This window comes from Formica exsecta, unplaced genomic scaffold (assembly GCF_003651465.1).
Source record: "Formica exsecta isolate Colony F162 unplaced genomic scaffold, ASM365146v1 scaffold556, whole genome shotgun sequence".
Taxonomy (NCBI): Eukaryota; Metazoa; Arthropoda; class Insecta; order Hymenoptera; family Formicidae; genus Formica; species Formica exsecta.
The window spans coordinates 129,207-156,683 of record NW_021852808.1 but is presented as its reverse complement, the minus strand read 5'-3'; the positions used below and the strand labels follow the sequence as shown (position 1 = coordinate 156,683).

Genomic DNA, 27,477 nt, shown 5'->3' with positions numbered 1-27,477 from the left:
CCTGCTGAGGTAAAAAAAAAACAGATAAGAACAATAATTTAAATGAAACGTTCAATGAAATGTCTTCGATGTTTTTTGCAATCTCTCCATTTCCGATTTAAAAGTATGATAATTAAACTTCAAATATTCTCGACGTGAGGCGTCTAAATAAAATGTCCGTATGTGTGTATGTGTGTATGTATGTACGGATTGATCGAAAATGTCTGTGCACGCTGTAACTTTCGCACATTTTGAGATATCGGGCTAAATTTTTTTATATGAATAGAGTATCATTAAAGAATAGTTGGTATTGAAATTGAAGAAAATTGATGAAAGAGTTCATTTTTTAGGAAATTTTGAATTTTTTGAAAAATGTCTGTGCACGCTTTAACTTCCGCAAATTTCGAGATATTGGGTTAAATTTTTTAACATGATAAAGCTTCCTCTATGGGAAAGCCAAAATTGAAAAACCCGTTTATTCTGAAAAGGAGCTTTATAAGCAAAATAAAACGATAAGGAAGCAATGTGCAAGTTTCTAATGTGCACGATTTTTTAAGTATATTTAGGTCTTTTGGGATAAAAATTTTGTTGGAATAAAAAGGTGAAAAGATTGATGTATCTTCGAAAGTCTGATGATGGTATGCATTATAACTTTTTGAAAACTTGGCATGGTTTTGTCGCCAACTTTTTACGAAGAAGATAATCGATAATTATTATCATTCTTTGAGGGAACGCGGGCGTTTCTCGACGTATGCAAATATGATCGAGCGGTGTGTACGATAAGCTTAGCGATACGTAACGACGTACGTATCAACTGTGTACCGCGGCGTCGATAGTAATCGAGCGACACACACGTATATGTAATATACATGAACAAAGTTGACGTTATCGACCGTATGAATTGCACAGGGCAGGCCATGGAAATTAAACGTTTCGGGGTGCGCGAACTTCTGCCGGACACGAAGCATTACATGACGTACGACGGCTCCACCACGATGCCGGCGTGTCACGAGACCACCACATGGATCATCCTCAACAAGCCCATATACATCACCAAGCAGCAGGCAAGTATTGCCGTCCCACCGTGACAGCTTTTAAAATGCAACCACACGCCCCCGCACTTGAGTGTTCGCGACGGTAAAGTACGAAGGCTCCACTCAATTATGCAATTCCGATCATTAAAAGGGCGAATCTCTGAAAGATCGTGGAACATCGTACTTCATGAATAACTTGACATAGTTAAAATATTGCAAAATAAAGAAGAGAAACGAGAAACTAATTAAGCTCATATTTCTCAGAGCATCACTATGAAAAGTTAGATCTTACAGAAATCTCTTTTTGTAAATTTTGTCATTCTTTTAAGTACAAGAAATTAAACAAGAGACATATTGGACATTTTAAAAAATGGATAAACTCTGTGGCATAATAACATTGTTTAAAAAAAGAACACAAATGTTTAAAATCTAATTTTTTTAGCTTATAATAATCTTGCTTTAATAAATAAAATATGCATGAGCAACTACACATTATTATCAGACACTAAAAGATTAAATAAGTTTCTTTGAAAGCTACTGCTTGATTTTTCATATTAATATAAGGTAGCTGGTTTTATTAATAGACTTAAGTTTCATTGAGAAATGTGTTATATTAGCATAGTAGTAAGCGGGTAAATCTATTTTTGATGTAAAAGTTAAATCAAACTTTATACTCTCTCTCTCTCTCTCTTCTTTCTCTCTCCTTTATATAATAACATTTGCGATAATCGATCATGTATTTAAATTAGTTGTCACATCAGAATTGCAAATGTTGTTATTACTGATATCGATCGCATATTCACCGAGGTGATAAAATCACTCGTACCTTATGTCATGTAATAATGAAGCTTGAATCGGATTAAAGATGAATTTCATTTCAACTCTTTCAAGTATAATATTCATGTAAAAGTAAAGCTAATTTAGGATCATAAAAATTTAAATGTAATTGTTTTATATATAGAATTAAACAGTTTTTACTTTATGAAATCTTTGTGTTAAATCTAAATTATCTAATTAATTTAAATTCCATTGCAGCATCAAAATAGTATCGAAAATATTCTTTTCTATATCATTGCTTATTACTTATCTTATATTTCATAACCCTTGTTTTCGTAATTATTGCAGCTACACGCTCTGAGGCAATTGATGCAAGGGGATGAAAAACAACCAAACGCTCCGCTTGCAAATAACTTTAGACCACCGCAACCCCTTCATCATCGTCCCGTTCGGACAAATATTGATTTCAATATTCAGGTACATCATAATATACGCAAGATATATCATAGTTTCAAATATTACAAAAATAATAGCGCTAATTTTTATATCATGTTTTTAGGGTCCGAAAAATTGTCCGACGATGAACAGGGACATATATTACAAAGGTATCGAATGAAATAAATTACAAACTCTTAGACAGATCAACAAAATAGAATTGACACACACATTCCAATCATCACAAGAATAATATTAGTCAAAAAAATTATAGAATTTACAACTCTCATTTACTTTGAGATTATAAGAATACTAAATTATCACTTTAATGTCTTTGCCTAGGAGCTGTCAGGAGTTTTATAGAAGAGCGCAGTTTTTATTTCTGATTGCATTAAAATCGTTTTGTTGTCTACCTTTTCAGCCAACAGCTGGAAATAATACCCAGCACTGCCGTGAAATCGACATTCGCAGTAACTACGCTTTTCCCCGGAACGAGCTGGAACTTCGCTGTAAGGAAAAAATTGACATATCAATTACAGGCGGGTGACGCCGGGTCACAAAAAAAAAAAAATAATTACAGCAGATAGAACGCGCGAAAGATGATCGACGGCGCCCACGGCGTTGAGATCGAGATTTAAAAAAAAGATGCTTCGTTGTACTTATTAGACGTGAATTGCCAAGTATGTTTCCAGTTAAACCAGAAGAAAAAAAAAACAGATATAAACCTATAGATCACAAGTTAGACGAGATAAGCTAATCGTATAAGATCTATTATTATACATATATCGGTAAACTATCGAAAAAAAAGCTATGACTATCGTGGCCTGCGCGAAGGGTTGAGAGATGCAATTATATGTATAAAAATTCACGCGCGATGAAACGCGCGCTATCGAGCAAAAGTTTATACTATATTCTTGTAATAAAAGCTTGAAAACGTAGAACACACGAGACGCTTTCCAGCGGCAGTACTCGACTCTTCCTTCATCCATCAATTAGCCGCTCTTATCCTACGAAGAAATCGATTCTTCCTATCCTCGTCGCGGGATCCGTCATTTAAACAATGGCTGTCCATCGAAACCACAGCATTGTCTTGTAATAAACGCTTGGAAACGCAGAACGAGCCGTGCTTCGGCGAATCTGATTGAGTTCCTTTATCAAGTCCAATTAGTATATCTTCTCTTATCTCCTATCATTCATTCTCCTTTTTCTCATATTCTCGGCTTTTGTTATCTAAACAATAATTACTCATCGACGCTTTGATGTTGTTAGGAAGTTATCACGAAATAGCGATGCTGCTGATATGTCGGACTGTTGAAATTCGTAGACTTGAACCTGAGTGGTGAGTATCGCGAAAGTCTAGTCGATAACATAGAATCCGCCGAGCACGGTTAATACCAGCTCGACAATTAAATGACGTGGAGTCTTAACGTCGTTGCCGAAGGGAAAATCGATTTTCCTTCGACGGAGGAAGCTGCGCCTGCACCAGTCAGAACATTATCAGCTTCCAGTGAATTCCGCGTTGTTACGCCTCTATCGCCCCGTGTCCTTGCTGTGACCGATTCCGCTGTATGTGAAATAATCCTCCCACTGGAATGCTTGGCTCGCGAGAGGGCAAAGAAGGAAGGGACCTGTCGAAGAATGTTAAAGAAGAAAAAGGGAAGGGAGATATGAGGTAGATAAAAGAGGGGGTGGGATGATATTACTATCATTGAACCGCTACTCAGAGTTCGACGGTGCTGCCCGCAGACCGCTAGGGAACCAGAAAGAGTAAACGGTACAGGGTGACCGAGTGAGAGGAAGAGAGAGAAAGAGAAAGGAAAGGGAGACCGCGAAGGAGGTGGGAAGGTTCGTTGAGAGGAAAGGGCGAACGAGGAGGCGAAGGGTGGAGGGTGCAGAGGAGAGGGCGCCGCGCGCGCGAGAGAGGGACGGATACAGATCCATCGTGCCAGTGGCCGCTGCGGCAAATCTGCGGCTCTCCACGATCGTTCATCGAAAGACAGACAGAAAAAGTGACGATTATTATATTAGGGCACCCGGCCTGGATTTGGGTGCCGACACGCCGTTCGCGATCAGCCGATCGGTGGTTCGTAGCGTCCCCCGACTAATTCCAAGGCCGTTCCCTGCGGGGGCCGAGCGGGACAGATGAGGTGTTCCAGCAATGGAACCAACTCCGCGCGATCTTCCAGCAACGGTTGATCTCGACCAGAGCGACTTGTGCGAATGTCCGCCGTCGCCGAGGTTCCGCCGGTACGGGGATTGATTGATCGGAGAAGAGAGCATTCGAGGACGTCGATGCCAGTTGACGACCTCATGGCTCAAGTAGAGGGTGTTCTCTCGTGAGAGCGAGCACGGACAATAGGGAGTACGCGAAAAGAGAAGTGCGACAAGTGACATCGGGACGCATCGCTGTTTAGTTTGGAGAAAAAAAGGAACGAGAGCGCGTTCCTCTCGTTGCTCGCGAGAAAATTTTCGACGCTGAGGACATTTGCGTGCAAGAAGATCATTTGTTCCATTTCAATTTCGTTTATTCCGATTAATCTCTTTGTATGCGATCGTGACGATAGTGATCGGTAAAGTTTGCAAAGATTTGGTGGACCGAGAAAGAGAAGGCTGCGCGATACGGAGTAGATGGAATTATCGCGGGAGCGAAGCACAGTGTACGCTCATCTTTAAGGTCGGAGGGTGGCTGTAAGCGGTCCTGTGATTGGTTAAGCGTGTCCGCGGGAATCTTTTTCGCTCTGTTACGTGCGCTAATTCGAGCTTATCAGGCGACGTAACGCGAGGTAAATTGATGAGAGTCTGCGGTTGACGGCCGTTGACCGATGTCACCCTTGTCAGGTCAGGATCGGTCAACGTCAAGGAAGAAAGAGGAAAAGTTAGAGTGCCAAAGGGACTTGGATTGAACGGCGAAGTTCGACATCGCGATCGACGTGGCTAATTCGCGCGACAGGATCGCGTTACGTCGACGACTATGAGCTACACGGACTGAAACTATCGCTAGTATATCCGCCAATCCAACGGGAAACTTTCGCTCAACTCAATTACGCTGCAACCGTGTCGTGTTCGCGCCTGCGAAAGCCAAACGAAAGGTGACACCGACCTACTCTTGGCCGTAACTCGACGCTCGTACTCCATGAGAGAGTTAATCGCGGTCCCGCGAACGCTTCTGGGTTCTTCGTCGGGTTCGCGATTAATTTATGATAAGTGTGATAAGCCACCTCTGGTGTGGATTACGCCGCGCACTGACGACGACGGGGAGGGAGTTAGTAGCACGGTTAGCGGACTCAGCGATTATAATATGGCGAGACAGGCATATTTCGTCGTTGATTAATATGCCGACCGCGAGAAGCAACGAGGTGGGATTTAAAATTCATATCGGTCGCATAATCGATATTTTGTCACGCGCGCTTCCTTTTTGATTTCGGTACCATCAAGTTACCACCAAAGTTATTTATGTGAACTGCATATCAAACGACACTGCGCAATCGAACGAAGGATTCATCCTGGTATTCGAGTAAGTGTTCTATCGACGCTTCGGCGATAATATTAAGAATGTAATTTATATAAGACTCTCTCTCCCGTAATTTTTCCAGATTAAATCGTCGCGGCAGTTATAAAAAGGAGAATAGCTGGCACTGGCTTAAACTACTGATACGCGAGCGCTTATGGCGCTCATTTAATCAGAATGAGAACTGAGAATCCGCTGACAATGCCGCTGCTGCGACGACAGGACGGGTCTGCGAAATGAAAACTTCTGACAGAGACAATGGAAGCGTCCACGCGAGTATGACGGCCTTATTCAGTGTCGCGGACGGCACGCTTAGGCGACCACAAACGAGTAAGAATAAAAAACACAATTTGTCCTTAGAATTTTATAGTCTTCCTTTCGCCTTATGTACGACGCTCCGCGATATTCCCACGCGTTTCATCGTGTTGCTTTAAACGATCGCATTTTGTAAACAAGCACAAATTTTATTTCATAAAAATATATAAAATTACATATAAAGTTTGTTTATCGTAGACTTATTAGAAATCAAGGATCCGATGTGATGAACGATCGTTTCGTATTAGCACAAAACGGTTCTCCACTAGTCTATCGCAAGCTATCTGTTATTTCAGCAATGTAATATTTCTTCTTTTATGCGCGACCGTTCTTTGTACGCCGACGTTCTATTCTTCCGCCTATATTAAATTCCTATTTTCCAGTAGCGATAGAGCAGTTTGTACTCGTCTCCTTTTTTTGTTCGAACGCATCTCAAACGACGGCCGATGTCGACCAACAACGATAAATGCGTCGCGAGCGTGAATCTTTGATCAGACGCCGCGGCGACCGCAAAATATCAAGTATACAAACAATCGATTACGAGAGGAGATGCTGACGCGAAGCTTTTATTCCGCAGCTCGTCAGTAAAACGGAGAAGTGTCGTCGTCTGTTGCGGTGGAGTCGACTTCCTGTTCTCGCCCCGAGGCGAGAGAACGATCCGGACTGGATCAGCGGACATCGGACAGACACCGATAAAAGGACGGTGTTATGTTAGTGACAAGGTGTCACCCTCTAGGAGGGCACATATTACTTGCCCTCTTCCTCTTGACGGGGTGTTTTGCCTTGCTGTCACGAGCGGTCGCCTTCCCGGATTGGACCGACTGCCCCGCGGTATGTCGATGCAAATGGACCTCCGGCAAGAAGTCCGCTTTGTGCCCGGACGCCGGCCTGACGTCGCTGCCGGCGTCCCTCGATCCGGACATGCAAGTTCTAGATTTGTCCGGCAACATGATACCCGCGCTACAGGCGGAGGTATTCAAGCTGGCCGGCTTGGTAAATCTGCAACGGGTCTTCTTGCGCAAGGCTGGCATTCACACGATTCATGCGGACTCCTTCAAGGACATGAGAATACTCATCGAGATCGATTTGTCGGACAATCACGTGACGACCTTGGAGCCGGACACGTTCCTCGGGAACGAGCGCCTGCGTATCCTGATACTTAGCGGGAATCCGCTCGGTACTCTACGTAATCTACAATTTCCCGTGCTGCAGCATCTGCGGAATTTAGAACTGGAGAAGTGCTCCTTGACCGAAATACACAGACAGGCCTTTGCCCGCTTGAGCGGCTTGGAGTTCCTGAAGCTGGATGGCAACCAGCTGGAATATCTAGAAGCCTCGGTGATATCCAATCTGTCTCAATTAAAAACCGTATCGCTGGACGGTAACCGGTGGAAATGCGACTGCAGATTGCGAGATTTTCGCATCTGGCTCATTCCCGACGCCCCCAGAAAGTTGTATTCCGTTCCGCAGATCTGTATGGGTCCATCGAGATTGGCAGGTCGTAGATGGGAAGACGTCAAGCCCGTCGACTTCGCTTGTGAACCGGAAGTATTCGTTCTAGCGAGTAGCACACAAGAAGAGACCAACGGTAATCTCAGCTTGGCATGTTTGGCATCCGGCGATCCCGAGCCGGAAATCTGGTGGCAGCTGAACGGCGGACCGGTTAATGCTACTAAATTAACCGATCAATTATACACCGGGCCTCTCGTCGTCTATACGACGTCCGAGGTCGGTGCGTCTTCCAAGTTCGACAAATCCGTGTCGTCTAAAATCGTCCCGGAGCGATGGAGTAATCTGACTGTTTACAACGCCAGCGACAGCGACGCTGGCGAGTATACTTGTTTCGCGAGAAACATTGCCGGCGTCGCCCGGGACACGGTCAACGTGGCGATACCTCACGTCTACACGGCCCCGACTCTCTCTCAGAGCGACAACTGGCTCCTCTGGGTAAGCCTAGCGGGTGGCGGCGCGGCCGCCGCATGCGCTTCCATTTCGGCTGTCCTTCTGGCCCTTTGCTTGTGCGGCGGCAACCGGCGGCATAGAAAGCGTGAGAAGATGAAGCTGCAGGGTAGCAGTAGCTTCGGCGACCAAGAAAAGAAATTGTTGGACCTGTCCGTGACCACGACTACGACGCCCGGCAATAGCAACGACCGCGGCAGCGGCCACGGCAGCCTTGGCGAGGCGTGTAGCACCGGTGATCTCGAGCTGGCCGAGCGCGGCTCCATTTGCGACCCCATGGCCGCAGCTGCCGTCACCGTCGAGCGGCTCCGACCCGCGGAGAGCGCGATAAACGCCATTCGCGCGGTCCCGTGCTCCGCTGCTGGAAACCTATTTCCGCCCCCGCCACCGGAATTCACCACTGGCGTACTGCCGGCCGGCATCTTCGGCAACATCTTCATTTCCGTGTCATTGCCGCAGGACGCGTCGTCGGAGCGCTGCTATCCGGATCTCCTCGACATCCCCGTCCATGCTGTCAGCGGCGCCGTGACGGCCGTCACAGCCAGCGGAAAGATACCATCAGCGGCTGTCAACGTTTCCAGCTTCGCCACGCTGCCGCGCCGGGCCTTACGTTCCGCCGAAATTGCCGGCGCCGGGTCGCCTTACGATAACATGGGACCGCGCATCACGGCGAACGGCAGTTCCGCGTTCTCGTTGACGGATATAGATCTGCGACTGTCACCGCCACCGCCGCCGCGGATCATTCAACCGCCGCACGAATTCGTTTCCCTCTAAAGGAGCGGCCTCCCCTCCATATATTGTCGCGCATACTAATTTCGTAATCGATAATATTCCGCTAATAACATTTCCCCGATATACTGAGGAGTGTCCATTATCGGCCGGATGTTATTAGATGTGACAACAATTAGCGCGCGGTAATATTGACTGTATCATAGGAGTCGTTCAAAGACTGACTCCCTTTGAGAACGCATGCGCGAGCTTCGAACGAGTGATCCGTATACGATCCTCGATGGAAAACGAATCATTATTTTCATGTCATCCAATCGCTAATTTGACAATGACACGCATCACATTAGTTGTATCGAACAACTTTTACCCTAGCATCATATGCTCGCTGAGTCATCATGATCGCCAAGGACTTGGCGTTGCAAGAATATTGATATCGCAACTCTAGACTGCCATTTGTCAAATCAAAATTTTTGAATAGCGTTATGAAAATAAGTTATATATATATATATATGTTATTTTTCAGCAATTAAAAACTGTTACTTATCAATAACAGAATCGAATATTGCGTATCACTATTTATCATAAAAAGCGATACAAGACACAATTCAGCTAATGATTTGAGAATGATTAAACTTTTTTTTCTTCTCTCAGATAATTCAAATGACTCAAAAACGCATAAAAATATCTTTAATATTTCTTAAACATTTAAAGCTTTTTAAATTTTTGTACTATGTCTAGATACGAAATAGATGAGCGTAGTTCATTTAGGCGATTTCTCTCGGCGAATTTCGTCGCGTTGAAAAAGAACATGTAAAAGATTTACTGGAAATGATTAACGTATGTCGATGTACAATTTTGGCGAAACACTTCTGAACACTGCGGAATCGCACGAATAGGTAATCATTGACAGATAGCCGGGGAACACCCCATGGGAAACGACGAGAATGTTAGTCGTGATTAGACATTTCCCGCGAGTGCGGTCCAAGTCGTTCTTCCCTACGACATATAGTGTGAATCTGGTGAATCGGCATGCCGAGAGAGGACTGAAAGGAAATCGATATTGCAAGCCGTGCGTGTTACCAAGATTAATATACGGAGCATTCGATCGAGGGGCCGATATCGGCCATGACTGCCGGACACTTACTACCGAATATCTGTTTGTCTATGCTTGTCTGCCTGCCTTGCCCGCTTGTCCGGCCCGCGGCCGCTTGCGCTCACGATGAATGCGTGTGAGTGATGGACGGATGCGTGAGAGAAACTTTAGATCTATAAAAAAAAAAGTCTCTTCTAGTCTCCGCTAAATAATCCGAAGCGAGGCGACGTTTGTACATACTTTACACGACTATTTCTTCAAACGATGGACTTTTGGCTAGCGCGAGCCCCAAACACGCCGCGCATCTCACATTATCTTCCTCCCATTCATTCTCCAAAGTGTATCACTAGTTTGTTATGTACTCTCTACGTGTGTACATATTTGTTATTACATTACAACATTCGTGTACACGCGCGATCCGGACGTTGCAAGTTGCGCGAACGCCGGCGCGTTATACATGAATAATATTCATTATGAACACTTTGTCAATTAATAAAATCATTGAATTTTACATCCATCGTGTTACTGTTGTGTATTGTCTCATTGCGTTCGTTATCAGAGAACGATGTATCGTATCGTGTTATGTTCACAGAGTTCGATTATAACATTCATATTGTGATCATATATAAATCGCATTTTATAGACAAAAAATCAAGATATATTTGGCATTGAAAAATTGAAGCAAGATATAGTATCATTTTTCTGTACCCAATTTATATGCTAAAAATAAAACGAAAAGCTGTACGGATTATTTCTTTTCTAAAAAAATTCTACCTCTGATTGGTTATACGGCTTTCTATGTATTATGTATTAAAAATATCGTATCAAAGTTTAACTATATTGTTAGTAATAGGATCTATTTGTACAAATTGTTATATGTAATCAAATAATTAAAAAATGCGAATACAAACCACTTTCAGTTTAAATTTGTGGAAATATATCATAAAACAAGTCATCATTTAGCTTAGCGTAATACAAATTAAATTTTTTTTTATTTCCATTTCTTCATCATTTTATGTTCTCCATTATATAAAAACAAACATTAAACTGAATTGTGTATTTTTCAGTAAAAATCCACACAGAATTGCGTGCCGAATCACTTCAGGATCAGACCGCTTCATCAAAAAATTATTATTCGTTATGACACAAGGCGAGGATTGCGTGTAAGATTATAAATTGCAATATTTAAATGCAGATTATGTATTGTGTTGCGCATAAACTTGCGTACAAAGTGCAAGAATAAAGTGGGTCGCCGATGCAAATGGGGAAACAATCGAAAGCATCACACGTTCCTGGTGACGTCTTTGACAGTAAGTTTCTTTTTTCCTTTGAATTAACATCCGTTAAGTTCGCGAGGCAGGTGATCAAAGCGTAAATAAGTTACAGGAAATTCGCGACGTCATGTTCATTCTCCCGACCTAATCTTGGAGTATATCCTCCTTGGCCTTGAGTATTTCGAGAATCTGGAAAAAAAGAACAATCATGTTACAGGAAAATCGCACGTGGACTCTTAAACTGCCCGCATTGAAAGATTAATAAAATAGTGATATTCGCACGATTCGTTTCTTTATGGAAAAACGCTTTATATAGTGTTAAAGAATGGATATGACATCGTGTATGACAGTCGATATTTATTGAACATTCGTGACGAGATTATCTATTTTGAGGGAATATTTAATTTAGCGAAAATAATATGATCAATACTTTCTATAATATTCAAAGATGTCGGTGCTCATTATTGCGAACATTCATTAATACTCTTTATATAATGCATTTTCAGTATCGTGTTGTTAAAATCAAATAAAACATTTTCAATATTTCAGTTTTAACAAAATCAATTAAATAAACAATAGATTATTTTCATGATTTTAATCACAAACTGTATTAAAATTAAAAATCACGATCTAATATAAATTAATTTAAATTCATTAATGCTAATAATGCAAAGTAAAAAAAAAATATATTCTTTTTATACATACCTCGCAAAATAGAATAGTATAGTCGAGGATCGTTAATTTTTTGTGCGAAATGAAGATCTTTATATCCATGAATATGATCGGGCATTAACCAGGAGGCGTCCTTCTGTAGCTTGTCAGCATATTTAAGTGCTATCGGTTTGCTCGCGTAGTCTACAATACAAAAGTACACAGTTAATAAACCAAGATACATATAGATTACAATGCATAATATTTATATACGTTTTATTGCAATTTGTTTAAACGCAGCAAACGAGATCATGAGAAAGATATAATAAAGTCTGATAAATAAACTGATTCGTTAAAAACTGATATAAACTGATATAAATGTATACCATATGTAATACTATATTGTTTCACGTTAATTCATTGGTACAGTTGTCCGCTCGTATTTTTCCATATATTTTCAATCAATCCGATAAAAGCTGCTTTAATTAATAACAACCAGATATTGATTCTAAATGTGATATTGATTTAAATATTTGCATGGTTCTGCGTCCATGTGAAAATGTTTGAATGCTAAAATATTTTGCAGCAATATGCGAATCAAATCGTCAAATTTCAACAAACAAGTTACTCTTTTATTTTTATCAGTATTCATAGTCATTTTTATGAATATTGATAGTTTTTATTCGTAAAATCTTATTTCTATAAAATCCGATCATTTTTATTTATTTATAAAATAATTTATATTTAAAAAGTTCACAATATATTCGTCTATAATTTTATTAACATATTAAATTATTTTAAGAAAATAATCCGCACACCTTCGTAATCAGGACCTAAGAGAGCGTCAGGATCCATGTCCACAGCGTAGAACTCAATGTCGGCGTCGGATGATAAATCGTGAAATCGATTCAAATTGCCCAAGCTCGACACGTCGGATCGTCCGATCCGAGGCTGATGTATCATACCTAAAGCGCGCTCCGATCTGGAGAAGCTCGATATTTCCGAATTTCGACCGATCCTAGGATACGGCACCAATCCAGCGGATCGCCTATCGTTGGCTTTCAACTTTTGACCCTCTGAAACATCGAGTAAAACACAATGACTAATTAGAATGACATGCTTAAAATTATGTTCTTGAGAGTTACAAAACATATAAATATAAAATTGTTACTTTTTCCGACTAATTATTTTCGCAATCGATATTTATAAATGAAACTAAATATCTTTTGCATGTGTATTGCTATACATATACATGCTTCGTGAAGCCAATTCAAAAACCATGATATAATTTATATATCGAATATACACATATACACACACACACACACATACATAAGACTATATATATATAAACATAAAATGTTTGTCAAAACATAAAAACTATCGAAAAAGTGAATAATAGTATTTTCTAAAAAACAATCATCTACATTTTTTATTAAAAGTTTAAACAAATTTGTATTAATTTACTTAAATAAAAATATATATTGCACAAAGTTATAATAAAATTTTAAAGAAGTAAAATTTGTGCAATCAATAACACGCTAAAACGTCGCAAAAGAATTAAAAAGACATGTAAAATGCATTTAAAAAGAAAATATCTAAAAGAGATTGTCATCTTTCACGATAGTCGTAATGTATATATATTGTATACTTGTACATAAAACTTTTATATAAAATTAGACGTTATATATATATATAAAAAAAAAAAATGCTACATGAAAGTTATGAAAATATGCGACATTCATGCGAGAATTTCTTGCCTCTGGCGGATTCAAACTGCTGGCCGACCGAGCATCTGGCAACTGAAAAATAAATAGGATGTCGTCGACGTTTTTTCATCAGAGATCGGACATCTCTCATAATCCTTAACAATTTAATTTACACTCGCACACATGGCGCTCAACGATTTCCTACGGGAATCTAGTCACAATATTTTTTTTCACGCGCGCTGCAGCTTTTTTGCACTTAATTCCCTATCCTATTTCATTTTTACTTCGTGTCGGGAATTGTTGCATCGAGTTAACAGTTTTGTCTTGGTGAGAAAAAATTAAATAATGCTTTATTTATAAGATAATGAAACAAATTTAACTTTTAATAGCTTATATATTTATAAGCTTATATATAATTATAAGCTTATATATTTTATCAGAAAATTAAAAGTTATCAAGAAGAATGCATGAATATATTTGACAACCATAAAATCAAGATGAAATTTGAAAAACACTATGTAAGAAAATGCTTATCTTTGATTAAAAATTTGTGGCTTGATGCGAACCGACTGTTAGACTAAAGATCAAAAACTCCCAGTGAGCAATATGTTATCAAAAGAAATTCATAAAGTACTCAAGTTTAAGAGTCGGACTTCCGAAAACACCATCAAAATGATAATATTATGATATCAATAAGTCCTCCAATGCGTCGATTTTAGAGGAAAGAAAGACATCATATAATTGACATCTAAAAGAATTCCACAATCTGACTTCTTTTAAATATCAAAAAAATGTCACCGTTAAGAACCGTTCTATTTGTAGTATTAGATTTTTTGGAGCGAGATTTTTAATTCATCGATTGATCAATCGCATGATGCACAAATGTAGCAAATACAGGACTTTGCTGTACATTTGTGCATCATGCGATTGATCAATCGATGAATTAAAAAACGCCATTTACATTTTTTGAAAACATAACCCAACTTCTTAGGTTAAATATAGAAATAACAAAAATATATATGAAAATATTAATATATTTTATGCTCAAATACATATTTAATAATATTTATAATTTAAGAAAGAAAGATTATCTTAAAAACGTTAATATTAAAGAAATGCTATCTCTTTGAAATCCAGAGCATGCAGTGGCACGCAATTCACACTAGAACACAGGGTCTCTAGTTCACATGTACGTTGCTTGCGCATGTGTGCGGCTTTCGTAAAATATCTTAAATGGCACGCTTGCTAGAGATTTTAGAGATATCTATGAAGAGATATCATAAAGAGCTCTTGTGAAAGATATCTTACAAAAAGATAACTTACTGATATCATTTCTAAGAAAATTTAATTAAGTCTTTAAAAAGTCCTCTTAAAGAGCTCATCCTCTCAATAATGCTCACTGGGCTAAAATGCTCTAAAACTTGTTATAAATCTCACGATATCGACTTACGATTGAGGGAGGTAGAAAATACCAGAAGTACCATAAGAGTGAAAAATCGGTTGTCCTGCATTTCTATGATGTGGATGATCGAAATTTTAAATAGTGATGCTGCAAAGCTTAGAATCGCACCGACACTGAATGCCTCCTGTTACCCGACGTCCGATTTTATACCTTGCGCCTCTACCGGGGTTGCGCCACTCCACCCGATCATGGAATTACCACCCTGAGGGGGGTTCAACCCCCTTATCGCAGGGCCTCCGACTCGCCCCTATTTCTTGCGATGTATTTCCCGCGATCTACATAACAGGCTGTTAGATGTTCTCCGGGTCAAAAATTAAATTTTATTTAACGTTAATTGAAAAATTTATAAAAAATCTGAGATATAAAATACTTACCAGAAATTTTTAATTTACAACACGTTTTTGCAAAATTTTCAAGACGGATAGAATTATTCCTTTGTAAAAACGATCAAGTTATTTGCCTAATCAGATGTACAATATAATAAAGATACAAACATTTGTATATTGATGAATACATACTGTCGGCCAAAGATGATGCTGGCAAAATATTATCGACGAATATTGTCGGTGATTTCAATTATGATTTCAGTTTTATAATAATTATTGTTATACTATCAAAAGAAGAAAATATTATTAGTATTGCGCATAACGCGTTACATTTACCTATGCCAATCATATCATTTCAATATGTATGTCGTTGAATCAAAGAATATATTTCATTATGGATACTTTTCTATGAGAGAACGAGCTGTTTTTTTACATCTTTTTTTTTCTTTTCTTAATATAAAATTTTCAAGGTTTTTCCATAAGCTTCCTTTTTTATATACCATTTCAATGTAAATGGTTACCGTCATTTTATGGGCGAGATGTATAGTATAAAGATATATATTATTAATTTTGACGACGCGGTCGATTTTGATGTACTACGCAACCCCTAGGATGGAAAACCCTATTTATCAAAAAATAAATTGATCCCTAGACGCACTTTTGAACATTCCTAGCTAGAATATGGGGGTGTCAATTATAGTAATTCGGTCAATGCTGACGTAGGCGTAAAAGGAGGCTACGATTACAATGATGCAGGATAATATATAGATTTGTACACGCGTGATGCGATTATCGTGCGACAGATTATGATGAATTACTGTGCGTGACATTTTCTGAACACCGAATGCGATTTTCCAAAGTGAGGATGATCTCCCTAACGTGATCGCGCGATATTTTTTCGTATCGTTCCCTCGTTTACGCACACTGGATACATTGTGACTGTTGCATCGAAAACACTAGAACTATGAATAGAAAAGGTTTCAATATTGGTAAAGCCATCTCTCAGTTTCAAAGATTGGGAATTTTACAACACAAATTCTTAATTTATATATTTCCTCTTTCACGTGCCATATAAATAATAAATGCTGGTAACATATGTACATTTTTTTCCAACGTACCTCGTACAATAAAGTTCTCTAAGCAATACTTATGGAATGACTCGTTCATGTATAAAGAATTTTAGAGAAAAATTTATTTGCAATGAGGGAGAGAATAGAGAATACGTAATTGTGGACTTACATCGGATGTTTCCGAATAAATTTCTTTTACAAAAATAGGTAAAAATGTGGAACGATCAATACCATTAGAAGTCACGAATAGTCAAGATGCATCGGATGTAACTAAAAATTAGACGAACCGGTAGCTCATTGACTCACCTAAAGAGACAATGTGCATGCGATGTTGCCTCGCGATTAATTTATCTGTGACAGATATAGTGTTCTCATGAAGGTTTCATTTGTATGCGCCTACCAGCTCATTTAAATATAAAGGAGCGCCGATAAAGATCGTATCTAACATTTAACTGACTCGCTGTCTAATTAATTGTACACGTGTATAGGGATATGGATAAGGAATACTGGTACGGAATATGCGCGCATATGTGTTTAGAAAGAAAGAAAGAAAGAATAAAATATATAATTTAATGTCGCGAAAAGACCAGCTAGAAAGAGAAAATCGTTCTACCGTGCTTATAGATGTTTTACTCAATATTGCGAGAAAATTTTTTTTTTTCAGATTCGGCAGTAAAATGTCATTCTCACTTATATCTTATCTATTTTACACTATTTAAAAAAAGATGTTATTTATAATATTGTACTTTAAAGAAGGAGAAGGATGAAGAATAGCACGTCACTTCTCGATCCGACGATAGCAGATCATCCGCCAAAGAAATTATTTTCCCGTCTAATATCCTAATTAGTAAAGATAATTAGTGACGCCCTTTACAGATAATACTACGAGAATGTAATATATCTCGCAATATTAGGTTTCAATCTAAGATAAAATACAAAATCTCGTCTGGCGTTAATGGAACTATAAATACTTAAATATCGCGAAAAAAGAAACAATATAGAATAAAAAAACAATAATAAAATAAAATAATAGAATACAAATACAATAATAAAATATAACAAAATAGTAAAAAATAATAATAAAATAGAAAAGTATTTGTGCATTTATTATACTTCAAAAATTTACGAATAAAGATCTTTTCGAGGATAAAAGAAAACTTTTGATCTTTTTCGTAATTATATTTTTATGATTTGTAAAAAATTGTGTTATCTTTCAATAACATAATACATATTTTCATATAAAGAAAAAAATGGTATCTAATACCTCTCTTTATCTTTCTTTTTTGCATTGTATATTTTTTAATCCTATAAGATATAATTAAATTTTCCGTCTATTTCAAAGATAGATAAAATCTTTATTATATTTCTAATATTGTCCATCATTCATCGTTCGTTTCTTGCAGGATATGCGTGACGCTATACTTAAATAGGCTAGTGTTGATCTTTTCCAACTTGTTAATCTCTTCCTTCAAATCTGTCAATTGCTTTATCAACTTTTCCTGTTCTGAAGAATCAACGGTATTTCCCACATACGATTGAAAGTCCAGAATTTCTGCCGGATTTCGTCCTCTGGAAATAACTTTGATAACGTCGTTCGATTCATTGTCATTAGTTTCCGACACCCTCTCCAGACTATGCACCTCCAAGCGCGGTTCGAGGGTAGAGGCGCGAAAATTTTCAAATCCCTTCGTGAAGAATGCGGCGGTAACTGGCCCCTTGTGCTCAATCGTTCTGAGCACCTGCCGACTGACAATGTCCCAGATATGGACGGCTCCATCGGTAGATCCAGACAGCAGAGTGCGACAGTCTACGGATACCGACAGGGCGGTGACGTGCGACTTGTGAGCTCTGAACACAGCTGTCTCCTCATTCTTCACGTGTAGCACGATTTCGCGTGGCGGTTCGTGCAGATTACATTGGAATATATCACCGGTCGTGCAACCTACAAAGAATTCGCTTTCGCGGGAATTCACGGTGATCGCTGTAAGCGGCACGTCAAATATCAATGAAAGCAGAAGATCTCCGCTGCCGAGCTCATAGATGTTACATTTTGCATCCAACGAAACCGTGTATAATCTTGCGCGAGCGCCGCCAAAACCAAAGAGCATATCTTTGATTGGCATAGTATGATGACTGAAGGTATAAACGGGTAAACGGTCATGCTTATTAGCGTTCAACACTTTATAGAGAGACCATACGAACACGTAACCATCCTCGCCGGCGCTAGCGAAAAATGAACCGTCCTTCGTGATTGCCAAACAGTTAATAGTCTGATAATGCCGTACTAGATTGGCCAGCATTCTGCCGTTGCAGGTCTGCCAGATGAATATTTTTTCGTCCACCGAGGCGATTATGTAGGAGCCGTTCGGTGTGCAAGTCAGGGCATTCATTTTACCCGTTGTAGTTAGGTGGATATTGGACAAGGGTGATGGGCTGTTTAGCGGCCAGATGTATAAACGCGATTTCGTGGCACTGGCGCCCAATATGTAGCTATCGCTCAAAAGCTGAAGAGTGCGATGGCCGAGCGCTGACGCGTTTTTAAATACAGATAACATAGAACCATTCCGTGGATCCCATATCGCGGCACTCCAACTTTCTCCAGTAGTATCACTCGTCAAGATTACTTCTGTTATTCGCGACATTTTGTAGTCTCGCTATATTCTTACAGTGAAACACTAGACTGATATCGATTATAATTGTCGAAATTACGTGAATTCCGAGATTGTCATGATTTTCTTGGAAAAAATGTCGTCTTTAGACCCTCTTCGTTTTCTTCTTTCATAAATATACACAGTCTTCAATTAAATCTCAAATTCACGTTATAAAACATGTGGCGAACATAAAATGACTAGGTTAGAATTCAAAGGTTATGTTGTGGCCTCTTTTCCTTCCGAGACTTCTCTAGGTTCTCTTTTCGCACATGCGCGGTAACTGAACATATAACGTCTAGATATCAGGCTGCCAATATACACATGCTACATTTCCTTCACTTCCTAATTGTTCCCCTATACGTTCCGATATAGATTTTACCATACTATTAAAAAATCATTCATGTATGCATGCACATGTAAGCTTCGTTGATTCACAGACAAAGCTTCTTAAGATTGTTTTTTTGGGGTGGGGGAAATATATCTTTGTTCCTTAGCTCCCTACAATTATAAAATTCTAGTCTTTGGTATGCGTTCGTAAAACGATCTCGCGTATCCTCATGGTTTTGTCAAACTTGTCCAATAACCTTATAGGTCGCCACATATGTATGTATTATCCAGGGTTGGTAATAGCGTTTTCGAATGAACGGGTTAATTCAACCCGGATCAATTAATCATTATATTTTATTATGAATTCAAATCTTTTATTAACAGAGACGATGCAATGACGTCATTAATCGCTCTCAGAGCGATTAAACCTACATTTTCGATAATCGCATGCACTAGTGCGCACCGATGCACATTAAAAGATATTATAAACAAATTTATATAAGCATAAATAATTATATTTTTCTATAATTTTAACCGTGTTCTATTGTTTTTTTAAGTAGCTTTAATTGTTGATAGCATTAATTCATTTTTTCATGTTTATTATAGAAATTATAGTTAATTATAGAAAAATATAATTATTTATGCTTATATAAATTTGTTTATAATATATTTTAATGTGCATCGGTGCGCACTAGTGCATGCGATTATCGAAAATGTATAGATTTTATGTAACTGTTTCAGGAACAGTAAAATAAACATTTTATTGTAAAATTATTGTTTTATTATCGACAATGCAAAGCTTTACTTACCTACAGTAGCGCGTGACGAGTTCTTTTTTTCCATAGTGTTCAGATTTCAGACACAATTTTGCTAGAGAAAAAAGTTGCTTCTTTCAACACGGACAATCACACTGTACATTCCGTGTCCGCGAATTCTGGAACACTTTGTATATAACATCGAGCGATCATATGAAAGTGAAACAATTAATTAACGCTGTCAATAAAATTAAAACTCCTTAGAAATCAAAAGAACACGGTTAAAACTATAGGGAAATATAATAATTAGATTATAATAAATCTCCGTGTTTCGGAAATCACAATTTTTCGTATATCATCGTATAAAGACGCATTTAATTTTCTCTCGTAAAACTAATCAATTTAAAAGTCGGTGCATGCTTATTATACAATCTTATCGACGATCGGCCATCGATTCTGTAGAGTTATCCCTTAATTTACACCAGGCTATTTGATAGTCACATACTGTTAGCTGGTATTTTATTTATATTGATAAACTCTCTTATTTATCATTTATATTTATATCAATTGCCACACACACACATACACACACACACACATTTATACTTTTATAGAATAATTTCTTTTAGTTACATATATATTAATTAAAAGTTATATAAATATGGTGTGATATATATACATAGTGATGATGCATAAGATTGTCTAGGAATATTGTATATTTAAGGCGCCCTTCATTATTCCTAAAAATAATATAGTAACACGTGGCGCTTTCCTCCGAGTGGAACCCTTTATCGCTTCATTGATGAGACTTTCTATCGATTTTTAAAAAGGTTAAGTGTTTAGCCTCGATAGAATCCGCGTTGCCTTCGGCGCCATAAAAAGAGCGGCAACAAGAATATTATGAGTTCTACATTCGAAATTTATTTACGTAACATCTTTATCGCGTAACAAAATCTCAATTAAAAAATAACAGAATATTCGCGATATACATATATAAGCTGAATAATAATGGCTAGGCTTTTGATTAATTGCAGCATCAACCCATCAATCTTCGATAATTTCTACAATTAATAGATGATGCGAAATAATTATATAATAATAATTAATGAAAATCATTCTTAATATCGCTGAAAGATTCATTATACACAATAGTTTTCTAAAATAATATGCTAAAAATACTATAATAAAACGAAATAAATATATAAATGGAGAAAAGCTGGAATAATAAAAGTAATATCATAATTCATTTTTTAATTTCGTATTATTTCTGCATCAAAAATTTGAATTCAATAGCCACGTGTATCACGTGTGGCATTATTATTTATCTTGTTTCTGCACATGCTTCACCGCGTGCATTATAATCACATATGACATGCAAATCAAATTACAATGCAATAATGAGATATTACGTCCTATCATTATGGATGTGCTGTGGTGCCCATGTAGCCCGTGCAGCCACATGAGCTACGCTCTAAATGCAATGATCAAATGGAGCCAAAATGCAATTACGATTCCTCCTGTATTGCTACAAATTGCTCTGTTACTATAATAATTTTATAAAAAGAAAACTGTCGGTATGATATTTCTGATGTGTATTTTTCCGTACATTTTAATACACACACGCGAAATAAATAAATAAACAAATAAATTTAAAGGATAATATCGTGTTGTGTTTAGTTCTAAATTCGGATACAAGATGCTAAACAAGAATATGATGCAAGAAAATTTTTCTTCATCGAATATCGCGTAATTAATCATTGCTTTATTTTTCAAAAATTGCAGTAAAAGGTTTGATTTTTTCGTAAACGCTTTAGCGATCGCTCCCAGATCAATCTCATCCGGCAATCATAATACAACGATTCATAGCACGTGTATCGTTAATCGTACTTAATAATGTGGTGCTCGCTCTTATATAACAAAGTCTCTTAAACTGAATCAGTGAAAATGTCACTGATTAAAGCAATCACACATGATTTCAGAAAACATATTTTGCTCTTCCGTCTTATATCTTAATTAGATAATTAAGATAATTAAGATTTTACTGAAAAATCAATATATAATAACCATACATATTTCCAAGATGTAACTTTTACAGCTTTTCCTATTTATCTTAGATCGTTATTTTTTAGAAAAAACACACATACATCTGAAGAGGGAAAAGGGCGGGCTTTTTCGTTTTTTATTATTAAATTCCTGTGTTAAATATTACATAAATTTTTTATTGAATTAGGATATATTCAAATTTAAAATGATAAAATAATAATTTCATTATTTGTTGGCACTCTGTTTATTTTAATACGAAATAATATTTCCCGACTTTTTCTCTACATTTTTATTAAAAAAAGAAATAAGTTAAAATTTGTCAATGAATTTATAATTGAAGTTTCATGCAATGAAAATAGTACTGCATGTAATCGACGAAATCGTTAACAAATAGCGTTAAAAAATTTATATTTATTAAAATTTCTATAGGACAAGAAAAAGAAACGAAATATACATATATCTCCTTCTATAATAATAAAAAATTTCTAATAAATAAGATAATAATAAGCATAAGAAATTATGCATTCTCTATATGAATAATATTTGTTTTTAAATTACTACTCAGACAGCACAAGGATGTCCTTAGGACGTCCAAAGGGCATCCAGGACATACATGTAGGATATCCTGAGGATATCCTATTTTAATCCTCGGATCTCCTCTGGATGTCCTGAGGAAGAATAAATGATAGCCGTACACTAGCCTCTGGAGAATCCAGGGAGACCCTGTGGAACATCTTAAGGAATAACTGAAAGTAATCATGTATGCATATTAAATTTTCATAAAATATATTTATAATAATATCTTAAAACATCCTACAAATATCCTAAACCATCCTGGACATATTCAGGATGATCCTGAGGACGTTTTGTGCTGTCTGGGTAATAAACTATTGATTTTATCTGTTATCACACTGAACACATATAATCTTGTTTGGATAGGAAAGTTTTAATATCATTTATCAGTGAATAATGAAGCCTGCTTTCTTAATGTTTATCAGTGTAATCTGTTGTCTAAATTCTTTTAAGAATGAGTCACACATTTCGAATATTTTATATATTTACAAACTGCTTCATATAAATATGTTTATATTAATATTATTGTATCATATACAATTCTCTCTCTCTCTCTCTCTCTCTCTCTCTCTCTCTCTCTCTCTCTCTTTCTCCTCTCTCTTTCTTATCCGTTATACTAAAATAATAGCAAGTAAAGTTTAATAAAAAAACATTTTGCATTGATTTTTCTATACATTGTTTAACAAAACAAAACAATTTTATTTAAATAATATTATGAAGAATTCGATTTAGTGATTTTATATCAATAAAATACTCGATGAACAGCAAGTTATTATTTGAGTTTAATACTTTTCTATACAAAAGTACGGGTTAAATAAATTTTGTATAACAAATGGAAATATTTCCTACTTAAAAAAATCGCGATATAATTGTGATTGTAATGTTTAATATTTTGCAAATGTTTAAATTTTTAATTGCTTTAATTAATAATTTCGTATAAAATAATTACAAGAAGAGAGAGAGAGATAATTCGTGGCAATTAAAATTTAGCATTATTATTCTTTGTTTGCTTTCGAATATCCCTCTTCGAGAGAAACTGTGACGATTCTGGGACAGGCGATGAAAATTATCCACTTTACGAAGAAACGGTTCATTTAACTGTAAGAATCAAGGAGAGCTGACGGTCAATAAATACCGATGAGTATGCCGGGCGACTATTTGGCAGGGAATCGCGCGAGTTCTCTCGACTCTGAATCACACGTACGGGTCGCTAAAATTTCGAGCGACTCGTTCCGAAAAGACCGAGGGAAACATGGGAAAATCGGCCGCGCGCCAAAACGCGTTCTTCTGCGAAGAAAGCGGTGACAAACGGTGCCGTCATCCTCGTCGTCGTCGTCGTCGTCGTCGTTGCAAACCTTGCACCCGAAGGGACCGCACCGGGTGCAATGACCCGATGCAACGATTAGAACGCGCAGTACAATAAAGCGACGAAAAGCAGTTATCGATTCGTATTCGCTGTCATATTCTACCGAAATTCCCGATATAGCATCAGGCAAGTCGCAATAGGATAATTTAATTTCCAGCCTCTCGTTAAACAATGAGCGTTTTTGACAGCGAGCGACATTGATGCTCCAAAATGCATGACACGGTTGAGATCGTCGTCCAATGGGAACCGTTGTTCGCGAACCACGATGCGCCCAGAATAGCCGCTAGAACGACGAAACTGGAACTTGGTAGCTTGATAAACCGGTTCTAATCATGGCGGGGGATCGATATCTTATCCTCTCCATCGCGCTAATTGAACGCCGGGTCGGAGGTACCGACAATGCGTTGCACGAAGAAGGGGCAGCTAATTCATCGTCAATTGAAATTTTCAATGGGGTAGACAAATTCTTCAGATATATGGAATATGACGTACATTTTTAAGCACTGACGTACATTATAAGCAATAATCTATTCTATTGAATTTCTAATTATTAAAAAATAAAGTGAAATCTCATTCCAACATAAACACGCACAGGCAATTTATAAAATAACAAAAAAATTGTTGTTAATTAATTTTTTTTCTTTATCTTATTTCTTAATTTAAAAAGTTAACATGCTTTTATCAAAAAAACGTGATTTTATTCTTGAAATTAATGAAGTTAATACGTTCCTTGTAAAACCCGATCGATCTCGTTTTATTCGTGACGATGAGAAGTCGTACGTACGCACGCGTTGTTTCTATAAATAGTAGTTGCTCAAATACAGTACTTGAAAAACCTATTACGTGAGGTAATACGTACACGAAATCCTACGTAATTGGACAGTCTTGAGATCATTTTACAAGAAAAGCGTTTTATTTCATTGATTCATTTTCATCGTCGCGATTACCATCAAGTCTCTCTGTCAATTCTGAGACATCCTATATAATTATTTATAAAAAATTATTTATATAAAAAAGCAATTAATTTCTACACGCATCACTACAAATTTTGATGATATAGGCATATTACACTATATTAAGAAAAAAAAATTATAAAGGAAAAATATAACAATACAGAAAATGCAATCTATATAAATGCATGTAAGAATCAGGTCGCGCCATCGCGTTTATCTTTGCCGCCGACACGACGCACAAATTATTGCCATGCAATATTGTCACTTTATTTGTAACGCGTGTCTCGGTGCGTGTCCCATGCGTCATACGCAGCACGAGACACAACGAAATGCATGCATTCCGTGCATTCGCGATGCAGCGCCGTGCATAGTTATTTCTTATCTGGTACCAAATAACATGAGATTTGAACACATGCTATTATTTTTGCAATTAATCTATTTTATTATTTGTTTATGAAATGTAAAACAAATCTTGGGGGAAAGCCCAAATAATCAAACATGATAATAAAACTGTATAATTGCAATCTATGAATCAAGAAAATAGCAAATTAAAAATGTTTTCAGTAGCTCTAAATTTATAATATAATTAAATATAATTAAATATAATAATAACATTAAATAATTAAATAACTCTATCAAGATTGGTACTATGTACATTTAATATAAGTATAGCGTTATCAAATTAAATTTCAAGGTACTCAAGATTATGTATAAAGGGAACATAAACTTTGATCACTACTCCGTAAACACGTGCTATTAATTTAACAAATTATTTTAATAATAAGATTGGCACACATTTTGTGCAATAGCAAAAATTCTACCAAATTTTGAGTTAGTATATAAATATTTTATTATTCATAATGTATTAATTTTGATTGCATTTTTCTCAATCTTGCTCGTAAATGTTCTTAAATCTCGAAATTCCTATAAACATATTTAATTATTATTTATGATAAAAGGATTATTAAAATTATAAAACTAGAGCAATACGTGCTGCTGTAGCTGGTACGATGATATTGAAAGTTACATCTCCCTCAGAAGAACGATGCGTCTTTTTCCCTTCGTGGAAGCGCGACGAAAACTCCGGAAAAATTGCGGCACGGTATTTTTCGACCATCGCCACTTGCTACGGCTCTGATTTACGACGTGTAGCTCGTATTATGGACGTCGAGAGAGCCGCGCGCGGGATGACATCTCGAGCGAGAAGGCGCAGCGCAGGCGCGCGGCGCCGAGTCGCGCGCGCTATAAGTAGCGGCGGTGAAAGTTTCCGCGGACAGTAGATTGCGCGAGATCGTCTGGTGAATATCGTTTGCCATTGCGAGAAACGAGACACATCGCGCTTCCCTTTCGTTTCGTTCCAAAATACGCTTTCGCTTCCGTGACGCGCGAGCCTCAACGCCGCAAGGTTTTCACTCGCGCAAAGGTCGACCTTCGGCAAAGTTCGTCGTCAAGGCGAGCCAGAGAAGGTGTAAGGGATCGAAGCGGACCAAAAAAGAGGAGCAGGATGCCAGCCGACGTAGCGATGCACACCAACTTCCTGCAGTTCAACCAGTCCAGTCTGAAGGACTCGAACGTGGACTCTTGCTGGAACACCGAGAACATGAGTGGCTACATGACCTTGGTCGGGCCGAACGGTCATCGGCAGAGTGTTCAGGTGAAAGTCTATCGCACCAGCGTGGAACACTTCGCCGTCATCTATCCGCAAAAAAAGGTCTGCCGACCGCTCGGCGTGTTGAATCTAAGGAACACGACGATCGAACGTTACGGCGACGAGGGCTTCCTGGTGAGGCAGAAGGGCTTCGACTCGCCGATCGCCCTGACCTTCCTCATGGAAAACAAGAAGGAGCTGGACTACTGGATCCTCGCGTTCACCGCTAGGACCAGCCCGCTGGTGCACCAGAGCAGTCTGCCGATAGTCGAGGAAGAGGAGATCTAAATGGCCGAAAGCCGAATCGAGCGAGCTCGAGGAGAGGAGAACCGTCACCGGTTCTCCTTCGCAGAGTGTCTCGAATGTTCCTCAGACATTCAAGCATGTATTCTCGCAGGAGAGAAAAAGAGATACCGCCGTGCGTGATACCGATGAATTGCCAAGTGCAGATGTGCCGGCGTGCAATCTCTCTAAGAACGAATCCTTCTGGATTTCCCAAGTGCATCCGACACCGGCGGAGCCTCGGGTCTTGTAAAGAACGAACTTGTAAAGATCCGATTGGTTAGATCTTTGAGTGTCTAGGGCAAGGAACAATCGATCGAAAGATCTACTTGAATCGACTCCAACGCGCACGTTGCCGCGTTTAGGCGGCAGTCGTGTCGCGAGGCCATGTTGGCATTAAACCCTAGCAGCCAGCATCATCGATCCTGGCCAGCTGTGACCAATCGCGATGTACCTTCCAACCGGAGTCGGAGTACTGCGCGGAGAAGCAAGGAGAGGAGGAAGAGGAGAAGAAGAATCGCGAGGGGAAGGACAAGGTGCGACGAGGAGTGTGTGTAG

General features: G+C 38.1%; 4 protein-coding genes and 1 long non-coding RNA gene across 6 annotated transcripts in view; 3 read left to right on the top strand and 2 right to left on the bottom strand.

Annotated features, from left to right (window-relative positions):
• Nucleotides 1-3,170, top strand: part of LOC115242017 (carbonic anhydrase-related protein 10) — an 8,759-nt gene extending 5,589 nt beyond the window's left edge. Inside the window, exons 5-8 of the mRNA XM_029818019.1 lie at nt 819-1,043; nt 2,139-2,267; nt 2,350-2,395; nt 2,647-3,170. Coding sequence (XP_029673879.1) covers nt 819-1,043; nt 2,139-2,267; nt 2,350-2,395; nt 2,647-2,663 — 417 coding nt within the window. The 3' untranslated portion in view covers nt 2,664-3,170. The remainder of the gene's footprint in view (nt 1-818; nt 1,044-2,138; nt 2,268-2,349; nt 2,396-2,646) is intronic.
• Nucleotides 3,171-4,399: 1,229 nt separating this feature from the next.
• Nucleotides 4,400-10,335, top strand: LOC115242013 (leucine-rich repeat-containing protein 24-like). Its single transcript, XM_029818015.1, has 3 exons — nt 4,400-5,739; nt 5,819-6,063; nt 6,626-10,335. Exon 3 carries the CDS (start codon nt 6,757-6,759, stop codon nt 8,779-8,781), a length of 2,025 nt encoding a protein of 674 aa, XP_029673875.1. The 5' UTR covers nt 4,400-5,739; nt 5,819-6,063; nt 6,626-6,756; the 3' UTR covers nt 8,782-10,335.
• Nucleotides 10,336-10,793: 458 nt separating this feature from the next.
• Nucleotides 10,794-15,072, bottom strand: LOC115242014 (CAPA peptides). Of its 2 annotated transcripts, XM_029818016.1 has the most exons (5): nt 14,914-15,070; nt 13,515-13,556; nt 12,573-12,830; nt 11,809-11,958; nt 10,794-11,292 (listed from the first exon to the last, which is right to left on the bottom strand). In XM_029818016.1, the coding sequence occupies exons 1-5, from the start codon at nt 14,972-14,974 to the stop codon at nt 11,210-11,212; spliced, it is 594 nt and encodes a 197-aa protein (XP_029673876.1). In that variant the 5' UTR covers nt 14,975-15,070; the 3' UTR covers nt 10,794-11,209. The 2 variants fall into 2 exon arrangements, with proteins under 2 accessions (XP_029673876.1, XP_029673877.1); XM_029818017.1 differs by lacking the exon at nt 13,515-13,556 and having other exon boundaries at nt 14,914-15,072.
• A 2,418-nt stretch (nt 15,073-17,490) lies between these two features.
• On the bottom strand, nt 17,491-19,311 carry LOC115242011 (WD repeat-containing protein 18-like). The gene has a single exon (XM_029818013.1). The coding sequence runs from the start codon at nt 18,961-18,963 to the stop codon at nt 17,701-17,703; it is 1,263 nt and encodes a 420-aa protein (XP_029673873.1). The 5' UTR covers nt 18,964-19,311; the 3' UTR covers nt 17,491-17,700.
• Nucleotides 19,312-26,933: 7,622 nt separating this feature from the next.
• LOC115242004 overlaps nt 26,934-27,477 on the top strand; it is a 4,732-nt gene continuing 4,188 nt past the window's right edge. The window contains exon 1 of the long non-coding RNA XR_003884993.1: nt 26,934-27,455. This is a non-coding gene — a long non-coding RNA (uncharacterized LOC115242004). The remainder of the gene's footprint in view (nt 27,456-27,477) is intronic.

Coding starts and splice junctions, on each gene's coding strand:
- LOC115242013 (XM_029818015.1), top strand. CDS start 6,757: ATGTTAGTGACAAGGTGTCACCCTCTAGGAGGGCACATATTACTTGCC.
- LOC115242014 (XM_029818016.1), bottom strand. CDS start 14,974: ATGCAGGACAACCGATTTTTCACTCTTATGGTACTTCTGGTATTTTCT. Junction 12,831..13,514: donor GCAGTTTGAATCCGCCAGAG/GCAAGAAATTCT, acceptor TCGATGTTTCAG/AGGGTCAAAAGTTGAAAGCC. Junction 11,959..12,572: donor CTTAGGTCCTGATTACGAAG/GTGTGCGGATTA, acceptor TTTGTATTGTAG/ACTACGCGAGCAAACCGATA.
- LOC115242011 (XM_029818013.1), bottom strand. CDS start 18,963: ATGTCGCGAATAACAGAAGTAATCTTGACGAGTGATACTACTGGAGAA.